The 13,322-nt window shown below is 36.5% G+C and overlaps 1 protein-coding gene across 4 annotated transcripts in view; it reads right to left on the bottom strand.

The window, feature by feature from the left end:
• LRP1B (LDL receptor related protein 1B) overlaps positions 1-13,322 on the bottom strand; it is a 2,138,546-nt gene that overhangs the window by 634,697 nt on the left and 1,490,527 nt on the right. For all 4 annotated transcript variants that reach the window (XM_051849573.3, XM_070071546.2, XM_002712121.6 and 1 more), the window contains exon 33: positions 5,920-6,060. In XM_051849573.3, the coding sequence (XP_051705533.3) occupies positions 5,920-6,060 (141 nt within the window). The remainder of the gene's footprint in view (positions 1-5,919; positions 6,061-13,322) is intronic.

Here is a 13,322-nt window from a genome sequence, read left to right as displayed (position 1 = left end):
GAGACCAGGAGAAGCACCTGGCTCCTGGCTTTGGATCAGCGTGATGCGCTGGCTGCAGCTCGCCAGCCGCAGCGGTCATTGGAGGGTGAACCAATGGCAAAAGGAAGACCTTTCTCTCTGTCTCTCTCTCTCTCACTGTCCACTCTGCCTGTCAAAAAAAAAAAAAAAAAAAAAAAGAATCTTAATGGAAAATTGTTGGGCATTGCCTAAAATCTCCATTACAATATTGCACCTGGTGGATGTTCGAGGGGCGTGTCTGCGGCTGCTTTGGTCAAGCTAAGTAAAATCAGACCACCAGCAGGGATAGGTCCACTTTGGTTCTGGACACGTGGACAGTGCATGATCCCTATACTTTGCTTAAGATGCCCCTGCGCTTGGTCCATCCATGCCTGCATGACCTTTTCACTGATTGGCTCCCCTACTGCACATGTCTTTCATAAGCTTTATAAGCCTGTACACTTCCTCAATAAAGTAGTTCCTGCTTCAGTAGAACTCATGGGTGCTGTGGTGTGTTCATCACCCGTCGACCTTACCTCTCCCGTTCGCCTTGTTGGGGAGTGCCTGTACTGATCCTGCTGGTCAGGGGTCAGCCTCGAGTTTAAGACCCCAACAGAAAATAAGAATGGTAACAGGAGAAGGAGGGGGAGAAGGTCTGGGAGGGCTGATATGATGGGAAGAATAATTATATTCCTAAAATTACTTATGATAGTTGTATTCCTTAAAAAATTAAAAAAGAATGTCTGAACAGAACAACAAACAAGGATGAAACTGAATCAGTTATAAAGAGTCTTCCAGCAAAGAAAACCAAGACCAGATGGCTTCACTGTTGAATTCTACCAAATGTTAAAGAAGAATTAACACCAATTCTTCTCCAACTATTCAAAATAATTTAAAGAGAGGAACATCCGTCTCAATTCCTTCTGTGAAGGCAGCATTACTCTAATTTTAAAACCAAATAAAGATACCATGACAACAAAAAAGAGAACTATAGATCAAAATCCTTGATGAAAAAAGATGCAAAAATCCTCAACAAAATATTTGATAATTACATTCAACAACATGTCAGAAAGATCACCTATCCTGACCAAGTCAGACTTATCTCATGGATGCAGAGATGATTCAACATACTCAAATCTATAAAGATGATATATCACACCAACAGAATAAGGATAAAAGCCATTATTATCTCAGTAAGTGCAAAGAAAGAATTTGATAAAATACAAAATCCTTTCAGGACAAAAATTTTAAGCAAATTATATGTAGGAAGAACATGCCTCAAAATAATAAAGGCTATATAAGACAAGCCCATAGACAACACTTTATTGAATGGGGAAATGCTGGAAATATTTTCATCAAGATCTGGAACCAGGCATGATGTCTTCTCTTGTCGCTCTTATTGAAAAAATAATTCTGGTTTAGCCAGAGCCATTAGCTAACAGAAAAAAATAAAGGATATACAAGTTGGAAATGGGAAAGTCAAATTATCTCTGTTTGTAGATGACATGATTCTATATATATATAGGGAAACTATAAGAATCCATTAAGTGACTATTATAACTGATAAGAGAATTCAAGAGAGCTTCAGGATAGAAAATCGGCATGCCAAAATCAGTGCCATTTTGGGCCCAGTACCATATGCCCAGTGCCTGTCCTGGTTGCTCTACTTCTGATCTAGCTTCTTGCTGATGCACCTGGGAAAGCAACAGAAGATGGCCCAAGTGCTTCAGCCCCTGCAACCATGTGGAAGACCCAGAATAATCTCCTGGTTTTAGCCTGGACCAGCCCTAGCTGTGGTGGCCTTTTGGGAAGTAAACCATCAGATGGAAGATCTCTCTCTCTCCTCTGTGTCTCTTCCTCTCTCCCTTGCCCCCTCCTTTCTCTTTAACTCCGTCTTTCTAATAAATAAATGAATATTTAAAAAAATTAGTAGCATGTCAGTGTTTGGCATAGTGTGTAAAGCCACCACCTACAGCACCAGAATCCCATATGGGGGCCAGTTCAAGTCCCAGCTGCTCCACTTCATATCTAGTTCCCTGTTAATGTGCCTGGGAAAGCAGCAGAAGATGGCATACACCCATGTGGGAGACCCAGAGGAAGGTCCTGGCACCTGGCTTTGGCCCAGCCCCAGCCATTGTGGTGATTTGGAGAGTGAACCAGCAGACGGAAGATTTCTCTCTCTCTCTCTCTCTCTCTCTCTCTCTAACTCTGCCTTTCAAATAATAAATCTAAAAAAATTGGTAGCAATTTGTTTGCCCCAATAATGATCTTGCAAAGAACTTATTTTTTAAAAAGATGTATTTATTTATTTGAAAGTCGGAGTTACACACAGAGAGAAGGAGAAGCAGAGAGAGAGACAGTTCTTGCATTTGCTGGTTTACTCCCCAGTTGGCCACAATGGCTAGAGCTGAGCTGATCCAAAGCCAGGAGCCAGGAGCTTTCTCCAGGTTTCCCATGAGGGTGAAGGGGCCAACTTCTACTCCTTTCTCAGGCCATAGCAGAGAGCTAAAACAAAAGTAGAGCAGCCAGGATACGAACGAACGCCCATTTAGGATGCCAGCACTTCAGGCAGCGGCCTTACCTGCTAAGCCTGGTGTGCCGGTGCCACAAGGCGGAGGATTAGCCTAGTGAGCCGCGGCGCCGGCTGGAACTAGAGATTAGTATGCTAAGTTAAAAAGCTAGTTAGTGCAAAACCTCTGTAGCAGTAGGTTAAGCCTCTGCCTGTGGCAATGGTTCAAGTTCTGGCTGCTCTACTATGAATCCAGCTGCCTGCTAATGCACCTGGGAAAGCAGCAGAAGATGGCCTAAGTGCTTGGCCCCTGCTCCCGTGTAGGAGACCTAGAAGAAGCTCCTGGCTCCTGGCTTTGGATTGGCCCAGCTCCGGCCATTGTAGCCATTTGCAGAGTGAATTAGCAGATCAAAGATGGAAGACCTCTCTCTCCCTTTGTCTGTAATTCTACATGTCAAATAAATCAATCTTAAAAAATATAGTCACAAGAAGATAATTTCTAGATGTTTTCTCTCATATCTTTAAGTTAATATAAAGCATAAAAATAAGGATATTATATTTGGCATAGAGAAAAGTTATAAATGTTATCCTCACTTAATTATAACTTCTACATAATAATATCAACTTCTGCCCTCACTATATTATTCTTATCACGAATCCCAGCTTATATGATACCAATATCCCTGGTTTCTTTTTTGCTTTTCTTTTTTTTTTTTTTTTTTGACAGGCAGAGTTAGACAGTGAGAGAGAGACAGAAAAGTTTTCCTTTTCCATTGGTTCACCCCCGAAGTGGCCATTACAGCAGGCACTGCGCCAATCCAAAGCCAGGAGCCAGACACTTGCTCCTGGTCTCCCATGCAGGTGCAGGACCCAACCACTTGGGCCATCATCCACTGTACTCCCAGGCCACAGCAGAGAGCTGGACTGGAAGAGAAGCAACCAGGACAGAATCCAGAGCCCCAACCAGGACTAGAACTCGGGGTGCTGGCGCTGCAAGTGTAGGATTAGCCTAATGAGCCGCAGCGCCAGCCAATATCCCTGGTTTCAAGAAAAATAGTATATATGTGCATATATACATGCACATATACATATGTTTACAAATATGAAAAATGCTAGAAATTATTTCTAAAAATAAATAATAATAAATAAAAACTGGAAAAACAAATAATGAAAAAATCTATTAGGAAAGAAATGAAATGTTATAAATAAGAAAGAACAAGGGTTTCTATAGCCTTGATAATATCAAAAATATGTGAAAAGTAATAGAAAAATAATCTTCTGACCTTCAGGGACTGCATATTTTTAACATAATTGCAAAATATATTGCAATACATTTTGATAAATAAGAATAAATATATTAACAATTACACTGTATATTAACAAACACGTTTAATGTAGTGTTTGCTCAGTATCTAAGAGGAAATTAATAGGGAGATTACACTAAAAGTAATAACAAAATGAGTCATTATCAATAAATATGTTTTCCTAGTAAACACAAAAATAGGAAAATATAATTATTTCTGCAGTGATTATCTTTAAAGTTATAAATACTACCATGGCTTAATATTTTGTAATGATATTGATGTTCAAACCTCATTCCCCAAATCACAGAGGAGCTAGAAAGTCTACTTGAGTAACGAGAAGTCTCAACTCTCCAGTGATCTGTGTCAAAAATGATAAATGAAGTGGCTAATTGTACTTTGAAATCCAAGGAGGTAGTAATGTTAACACCTTAAATAGTCCTAAATTGCTCATATTTCATATTAATGAAGCTTTTAAGCTACCTGCAGTGACTCTGTTAATGGGATTGTCTTTAATACAGATGCTTTTATCAGCAAACTCTTCTAGGATAAATGGTATTTTTCCTGCATTTTAAACTTAGTCATATTATACCATTGATTTGTAAGTGCTAGAGGTTCTTGCAAGTTTGGTAACAGTGTTACAATGCATAGAACACCCAACTGTACTTATAGGATATTACCTTTAAAAGATAAGGGAAATCCTACTATCATGAGCAAATTGCACCAATAATGAACTAAAATTTTCCTCCCAAAATTTCATCAGGGTTATTTCTAGAAATATAATTAATATACCAATTTATATGTTCCAAAGAAAGTGTATGCTTCTCCACATTTTGGGAAGTTTCTATGCTTTTTTAAAGGTCCTATAAGGAAATCAATCATTCTCCCTCCCTCCCTCCTTCTGTCCTATTTTCTAATGTTGTGTTCAGAGATATTCTCTGCAGTTTAGATTATTCACTGAGATTTATAATAGTACTGTTTTTATATTTAACGAATATATTCTATTTAAATGCATTAAAATGTCTTGATATTTTATTTATTGAATCAGTACTTTAAGTTACATCATCTGTTCCCTATGACTTGAATACCAGTAAAACTATTTATTTTGATATAGAAAATTGTTCATTACTGAATTGTATGGATTTCACACCAAAATATGGCCCATGATCTGTACAGGGAAGGCAAGTAGACATGGCTTCAATTCTGTCCTTGAAATGCTGGCAAAGCTCTCAAATGGTGGCCAAATAATTTCTGCCGGCTCAATGGTTGTCACCTGTTGTGAGAAATAGTGATTCCCTTGGTTCTCTATCCTTCCTACTCTTTTCTGCTTTACTTTACATGTCCAAAATCCTTCAGATGAAAATCCCTTTCTTAGTGTCCAAAAAACTTCCTGAAAATTTTCCGAAGAAGGAATATCTATGAAGCTAAAGATTTTCATAGTAGAGGATAAAGTGAGAAAGTAGAACACAGAAATTATATATATATATATATATATATATATATATATATATATGTCATGGATCATGAAGCAAAAACTAATGAAAGCCTAGCAGGTGTGGGGCTGCACTGGCTGACATCTCTAATCCCATGGCCATTTGAGCAATGTGACAAATCCACCTATGTAAGCCGTCTGTTATTCTTCTCACTCCATGTTACTGTATACCACTTAGACAAGCAAAAACAAACAAACAAAAAAGTAAAATGTTTAGAGCTAAACAATGTAGTTCCTTTGGATATGAAAGCTTTATGTCAACATAGTCCATTTGATACCCACTAGGTCATTCATTTGATGGGCTTAATCATATTGTACATGTAGTACATGTACAATATAATTTTTTGAAGGGGGATTAATTTTCTTAATCATATCCTTATAGTTAGAATTGTTTAAAGTCTTCCTGAAAATCTGACAAATTCTCTGATAATGTTTTCAAAGTTCATTATGCACTCATGTTCAAAGCATTTCATCTGCAGTTTTAACCTGTATTTTTCTTTTTAAAATATATTTATTAGAAGCATGAATGGGAAATTTCTATTGTTGAATTGAGAAAAATAATGCAAGAAATAGAATTTTATATATTAAAAAAGAGGCACAAATTCATTATAGTGACTTACCTTGCTGTGCTTCTTTATCATACACTTTCATGTGAACAACCCCAGAAGTCTTATTCCGTAGGATCGTGGGGTTTCTTCCATCTCTTTTGTTGCAGGTTCCCAGCTGAGCTAAGTTTTGGTCTGCCCACCACAGTTTCTTATCTATAAACATGAAAGGATGTTTTGAAGGAAAGTAATAATCTTGCTAAATAATAATAAACAGCTATTATCAAATACTCATTTATTTCACTGTATTTTCAAAGTATTTCTAAGGGAAACAAGTAATCTTTACTTTTTAAACTGAAAACTACAGTGACATTTTATGATTTATATTTTCCTTCTACCATCCTGGTTACAGATTCTTCACTTCAATTTTTCTTTTTCTTCTAATACAACATGCCATATGATATTATGTATCACATAATATATAAATGCTATGTAAATTAAAGCATATTTCAAATGTCAAAAAATGTATTCTTATTCACACACTTAAGCATTACCAAAATAATTTTGTACTGTATTTGTAAATGAATGGCAAACTCCAATAAAGCATCTAATTTTTTATTTTTATTTTTCATATACTTGAAAGGCAGAACAATAGACAAACAGAGACAGAAAGAGATGGTCTATGTGTTGATTTGCTCCCCAAATGCACAAAGGAGTCAGAGGCCAGGCAGAGGGCGGGAGGCAGGAAATCCGTTCAATTCTCCCATGTAGGTGGTTGGAGCCAAGGCATTTGACCTCGTCACCTGTTGCCTCCCTGGATCCATTAGCAGGAAGTTGGATCAGAAACAGAGTGGCTCAGGTTCAAACTGGCCCTCAGTATGGTTTACAGTCATCCAAGTTTCATCCACTGTGCCACAACCTGTCCTCAACAAAATATTTAAACTTCAGCTACAAAAAAAATAAATAAATAAATATATCGTTCACCAATTTTATGTTTGCTAAATGGGTAAACTTTTAATCATCCATGCTCTCATACTGGCTACTTCACAATTAGAGTAGCTTCTATTTCTTGCATCATTTGCCCATTTACTTCAAATTTTGTTAATTCACACAGTTCGTATTGAGTGTTCATTTGACATTTAGATACCCTTCCGTGTGCTGCAGATAAAATACAGAGTTCTGACCCTCAGGAAGCTAGTATTCTAGTGAAAATTACACATTTATTACTATATTATTTTAAGTTGTCATCATAAAACTCTAAGGACACTATTATCATTCCTATTTCATAGATGAAGTATCTGAGAATTTCAGGAATTTAATAACAGTCAAGTTTGCATATTCAGGTCTTCTTATTGCCAAAACTTGTGTTCCTTCTAAGACTCCAACACCAATAATTTAAAATGAAGAGTATAATCAACAATAATCACCTCTTCCACTTCACTTGATTTTGTGTGATATAAGACACTAAATATTGTACAGAGATTGATTCATTTAATGTCCACAGCAATTCTAGAAGTACTACTATGAATCAATTTTGTGGTTCAGAACACTGAGACAAAGAGAGCTTGCATCGTTTTTCCCAGACTATAGATTGATTCATGGTCAGATATTGGATAAAAACTGACTTAGGATTTCATGGTGTTAATCACATTCTGTAGGCCACTTCTACATATGGATGGAATTTAGTCTTCCCTCTTTTAATATAAATGGTGTTATGATAGTGGACTTGAGTAGCACATTTCTTTACAGTTTAATTTATACCCATGAATTGGCATACAAACATAGAGGTTCCCTGTAAATAAAAGAGGTGGAGACTTTGCTTCACTCAAATGATCAAATGTATTAAAGATGTATAGCATAATATATTGAATCAAGCATATAATGTTTCCTTTAGAATTTCTCTCACTATACCATTACTCTGGAAATATAGAAACATAAAATATACTTCGGAGCACAGAAACAGTATGTAAACAGCACTTTGGGGGATGATATTAGGAAAATGAAGAAACAGGAAGGGAAAATTGCAGTCAAGAACGTGATAAGAGAAGGTATAAATAAATGGAAACTACCCTCCCTACTGAACTCCATGACTTTGATTTCAACCTGTGGATAACAGAATGGAAGTAAAAAGTAAAATGATGAAGTAAAGATATTTTTATAAGGTTCAGCATTGTAACATAGTCGGTAATATCTCAACCTACACATCAGCTTCCCATATGGGTGCCAGTTCATGGGTTCATGTTCTGATGCTCCACTTCTAATCCAGTTCCCTGCTAATGGCCTGAGAAAAACAGAGGAAAATGACCCATGTGCTTGTGACCCTGCATCCACCTGGGAGACCTGCAAGAAGCTCCTAACTCATGACTCCAGCCTGGCACAGCCCTGGTTGTTGTAATTATCTGGGGGAGTGAATCAGTGGATAGAAGATCTCTCCCTCTCCTTGACTCACCCTCTCTCTGTCCCCCTTTCTCTCTCTCTCTCTCTCTCTCTCTCTCTCTCTCTCTCATATTGACTTCAAGATAAACGAATTGTGTCCCAGCTGTTCCTCTACCAATCCAGCTCTCTGCCTATGCATGGGAAAGCAGTAGAGGATGGACCAAGTGCTTGCACCCCTGCACCTGTTTGGGAGACTTGGAGAAGCTCTTGGCTCCTGGCATCAGATAAGCCCAGCTCCAGTAAGCCATTTGGAAAACCAATGGATCAGAGAATGTTCTGTCTCTCCCTCTCTCTGCGTGTAACTGTCTCACAAATAAATTAATATAATCTTTTTAAAAAGGAAATGTTTTATATTATAAAAAATAGAGAGACCAAGAAACAGAAGATATGAAAGAAAAGGAAAAAATACATAGAATATCAGTCTCAAAATTCCAACAGTCAGTAACACCAAACCAGATGAAAGAAATCATTGGATCATATTCTATTTTGTATTCACAGGGAACAAATACTTAAATACTTTAATTCACCAATAGAAATTAACTCTTGTGTGCATAGCTTTTGACATTCTATAAGACAAAATTGAAAGTATTTCTAAATCATTTCTGCTGCCTCTCAAAGTGTACCTGGATGGAACATATTTAAGAAATGGCTTGAGATGTAAGAACTAGCTATTTTTTTTCATACAACACATATGTTTCTTTTGAAAAATGATTGACAGACAATCCATGGTTGTTCATAGGTATTTGATCAACATTTTCCTATAGATGAATGAAAGAAGCTTATCATGTCAAGAAAAACAAGTGAGAGAAATTGTTTCCAATGATACAAATTAAGCCTTCAGGTGAAAAGCAGAGTGTCAGAAAACTTGTATTCAATATCATCAGTTTGAAAATTCCCTAATATTTAATATTTTTGTGAGTGACATTCTAATTATGATAGTCATAAATATAATTCTTTATGAGCTACAATGAAATATGTCAACATTTGAAAAAATGTACATAACATAAGAAACCGGTATTTTCTGAATGGCCAATGCATGGTGAACTAAAATTATATTTGCATACTCTGATTTCTGAAAATTGATTTCTGAAAATAATAAGAATGAGAAAGGAGAGGGAGGAGGAAGGAAGGTGGGACGTAAGGGGGAAGAATCATCATGTTGCCAAATTTGTATCTATTAAATGCGTGAAGCTGTATTCCTTAAACGAATTTTTTTTTTTTTATTTTTTTGACAGGCAGAGTGGACAGTGAGAGAGAGAGACAGAGAGAAAGGTCTTCCTTGCCGTTGGTTCACCCTCCAATGGCCGCCGCTGCCGGCGCGCTGCGGCCGGCACACCGCGCTGATCCAATGGCAGGAGCCAGGAGCCAGGTGCTTTTCCTGGTCTCCCCATGGGGTGCAGGGCCCAAGCACTTGGGCCATCCTCCACTGCACTCCTGGGCCACAGCAGAGAGCTGGCCTGAAAGAGGGGCAACCAGGACAGAATCCGGCGCCCCGACCGGGACTAGAACCCAGTGTGCTGGCGCCGCTAGGTGGAGGATTAGCCTAGTGAGCCGCGGCGCCGGCCTAAACAATTTTTTTAAATCCTCAAAAAATTCATAGTATGGTTGTTTCAGTTAACTTTTATAAGCTATCAGCTGAATTTTTGTGTCATTAAAGAATACATTCATGATCATCTGAAAAAAGCTATTAAAATAATCCTTTCCTTTTCTTCTTGTATGTACTCCAACCCACACAACATCTGCTGAGTTAGATGTAAGAATCTAGCTGGATTTTTATTAAGTAAGACATGAAGGAAATTTACATGATTAAAACATTGCCTCCTGCTTGGTTATTTTTGCTCAAGATAACTCTGACTACTTGGGGTCTTTTGTAGTTCCATACAAATTTTAATAGTGATTTTTCTAGTTCACTAAACATATCATTGGGATTTTAATAGGTATTGGATTAAATCTGTAATTCACTTTGAATAGCATGCATATTTAGATGATAATGATTCTTTCAATCCATGAACATGGGATGTCTTCCCATTTTTCTGTGTTCCCTTTAATTTCTTTTATAAATACAGTTTTCATTGAGAGGAGATCTTTCACCTATGTGGTTAGAATTTATTCCTAAGTATTTTATTTTTGTAAAATGGGACTGCTTCCTTGAATTTTTTCAGATGTTTCATTTTGGACATATAATGATGCTACTGATTTTTGAACATTAACTTTATATCCTACAAACTTGCTGAATTCATCCATTAGTTCTAATACCTTGTTGCTGGAGTCTTTGGGATTTTCTCTATATAAGATCACATCATCTGTAAACAGTAACAATAAACTTACTCTCTTTTGATTTGGACACCCTTTAGTCTTTTCTCTAGGCTAATTGCTCTAATAATTTCAGTACCGTGCTGAATAAAATTTGTTGAAAGTGAACATAAGAACTTAAGCAACTTAAAAGCCAAAAAAAAAAAAAAAAAGAAAAAAAAAAAAGAAAAGAAAGAAAGAAATAACCCAATTTCAGAAAAGGCAGCATGGGGCTAGTATTGTGGCAGTGGGTTAAGATGCCCATATCACACTTCTGGCTTGAGTTCTGGCTGCTCTGCTTCCAATCCTGCTCCCTGCTAATGTGCCTGAGAAGGCAGCAGAATATGGCTCAAATACAGATGACTAATCATCAGGAAAGTGAAAATCAAAAGCACAATGAGATATTACCTCAATCTAACAAGATTGGATTATAACAAGACATGAAAAGAAAATATGTGTTAGAGAGGATGTGGAGAAAAGGGAACCTATGCACATTGTTGATGATAATGAAAATTCATACAGCCATTCTGGGAAAACAGTATAGATTTTCCTCAAAAAACTAAAAAAGAACTACCACATGATTCTGGGTATATATGTACAAGGGGAATGAAATCAGTCTGTTGAAGAGACATCTACACTCCAATGTTTATTTCAATGTTATTCTCAAGAGCCAAGAAATGGAAACAACCTATGTGTCTATCCACTGATGAATAAATAAAGAAAATGTGGTCCATATACACAATTAAATATAACTTGGACATTAAAAAAAGGATGAAATTGTCATTTCCAACAACATGGATGGAACTGGAGGCCACTAGGTTAAGTGAAGTAGTCAAGCATAGAAGAAAAATATTGTTATGATCTCACTCTTGTGTGGAATCTAAAACATCTCACAGAAGTTAAAAATATAAGACTAGAGAAGTTAAGAGGGGAAGTAGGATTGAGGAAATATTAACTGGTGGATACTAGGTTATAGCCATACAGGAGTAAGAAGTTCTGGGGTTCTATTGCACAGTAGAGTGAAAATACATGTTGCTAAATTACTGAACATTTCACCCTGAAAATACCAAAGGAAAGATTTTTGGATATTTTCACTATAAAAATATTAAATGTTTGAATATTCTTTGACCCTTGAACAATGTACACAAGTAATGAAACATCACATCACATGGTAACCCAAAAATGTGTAGAATTCTTATGTGTCTCTTTTTGTTAAAAATTATTATTAAGGAAATGGAAACTGGAAACCATTATACTTATTGAAATAAGCTAGTCACAAAATCTGTGGTAACTAATAGAGTATCTAAAATGTAATCTACAGGAGTGAAACTGTTACTTTGAGATGCATTGATTTAGAACAGCCCTTGCCTTGAATGTCAAGGAGCAATTTTTCTGTTTGTCTATTTAGTTTAGTTTTTTTTTTTTTTCCTGATAATTGATGAACTCTCTACTTAGTGTTGGGTTGATTTTATGAATATAAAAAAATAGCTGAAAATTGATCTCTGTAAAAATAATAAGAATGGGAAAGGAAGAGGGAGGAGGAAGAAAGATGGGAGTATGGGGGGGAGGGATGGGGGGATGAATCATCTTATTCCCAAATCTGTATATATTAAATGCATGAAGTTGGAATCCTTAAATAAAATAAAATTTTAAAAGTATTTTTAAAAAGTCTCCATGTGCCACAAAATTTACTTATAAGCATATATTATTTATGTCATTGCAAGTGAGTTAATACATTTTTGTCCCATTTCCTTAAATTTAATTTCTAGTATTAATGTCATCAAACATATACCACATTAACCAACCAGTGTTATGAGACCATGGATAAAGCTGTTGTCTATGACACTGGCATTCCATAAGGACATCAGTTCTAATCCTGGCTGCTCCACTTCCAATCCACCTCCCTACTAATATGCCTGGGAAAACAGCAGAGATCAACCCAAGTACTTGGGCCCCTGCACTCAAGTGAGAGACCTGGACTATGTTTGAGGTTCCTGGCTTTAGTCTCTGGCCATCCACAGGCCACCACTTTGCATATGGCCTTGTCTAAAAAAGATCAGAGTTGGTAAACTCAAGAGGCTTCCATAGCCTTGGTTGCTCATGACAAGCGCTTTGGGTGATTACTGACATTATAAATAAGAATGTCAATTGTTAAATCAACTATCGGAGTCACTCTGCACCTGCTCCCCATGTACAACCTCTGCCCTTAATGTGTTGTACTATGAGAATTAATGGTAAAACTACTACTCAAACAGTACTCTATACCTTGTGTGTCTTTGTGGATGCAGTCTGTTGAAATCTTTACTTAGCATATACTAAGTTGATCTTCTGTATATAAAGATAATTGAAAATGAATCATGATGAAGAATGGGATGGGAAAGGGAGTGGGAGATGGGATGGTTGTGGGTGGGAGGGAGGTTATGGGGGGAAAGCTGCTATAGTCCAAAAGTTGTACTTTGGAAATTTATATTTATTAAATAAAAGTTGAAAATAAAAAAATAAAAAAATACATTCAGGTAAAACAATTGGAACAATGCAAATAAAGTGATAGTATGAAAGTCCTTTATACAGCAAAAAATAAATAAAAATAGAGGAATACATCTAAAAATGGAAAAATCTTCCTTGCTCATAAATTGGAAGAATGAATATCATAAAAATGTCCATATTCTGAAATCAATTTACAGATTCAATGTGATACCAATCAAAATACCAAAGACATTCTTCTCAGATCTGGAAAAAATTATGCTGAA

This window comes from Oryctolagus cuniculus, chromosome 3 (genome assembly GCF_051225735.1).
Source record: "Oryctolagus cuniculus isolate XC-2025 breed Fujian yellow rabbit chromosome 3, ASM5122573v1, whole genome shotgun sequence".
NCBI lineage: Eukaryota > Metazoa > Chordata > Mammalia > Lagomorpha > Leporidae > Oryctolagus > Oryctolagus cuniculus.
This window is presented reverse-complemented; position numbering and strand designations above follow the sequence as displayed.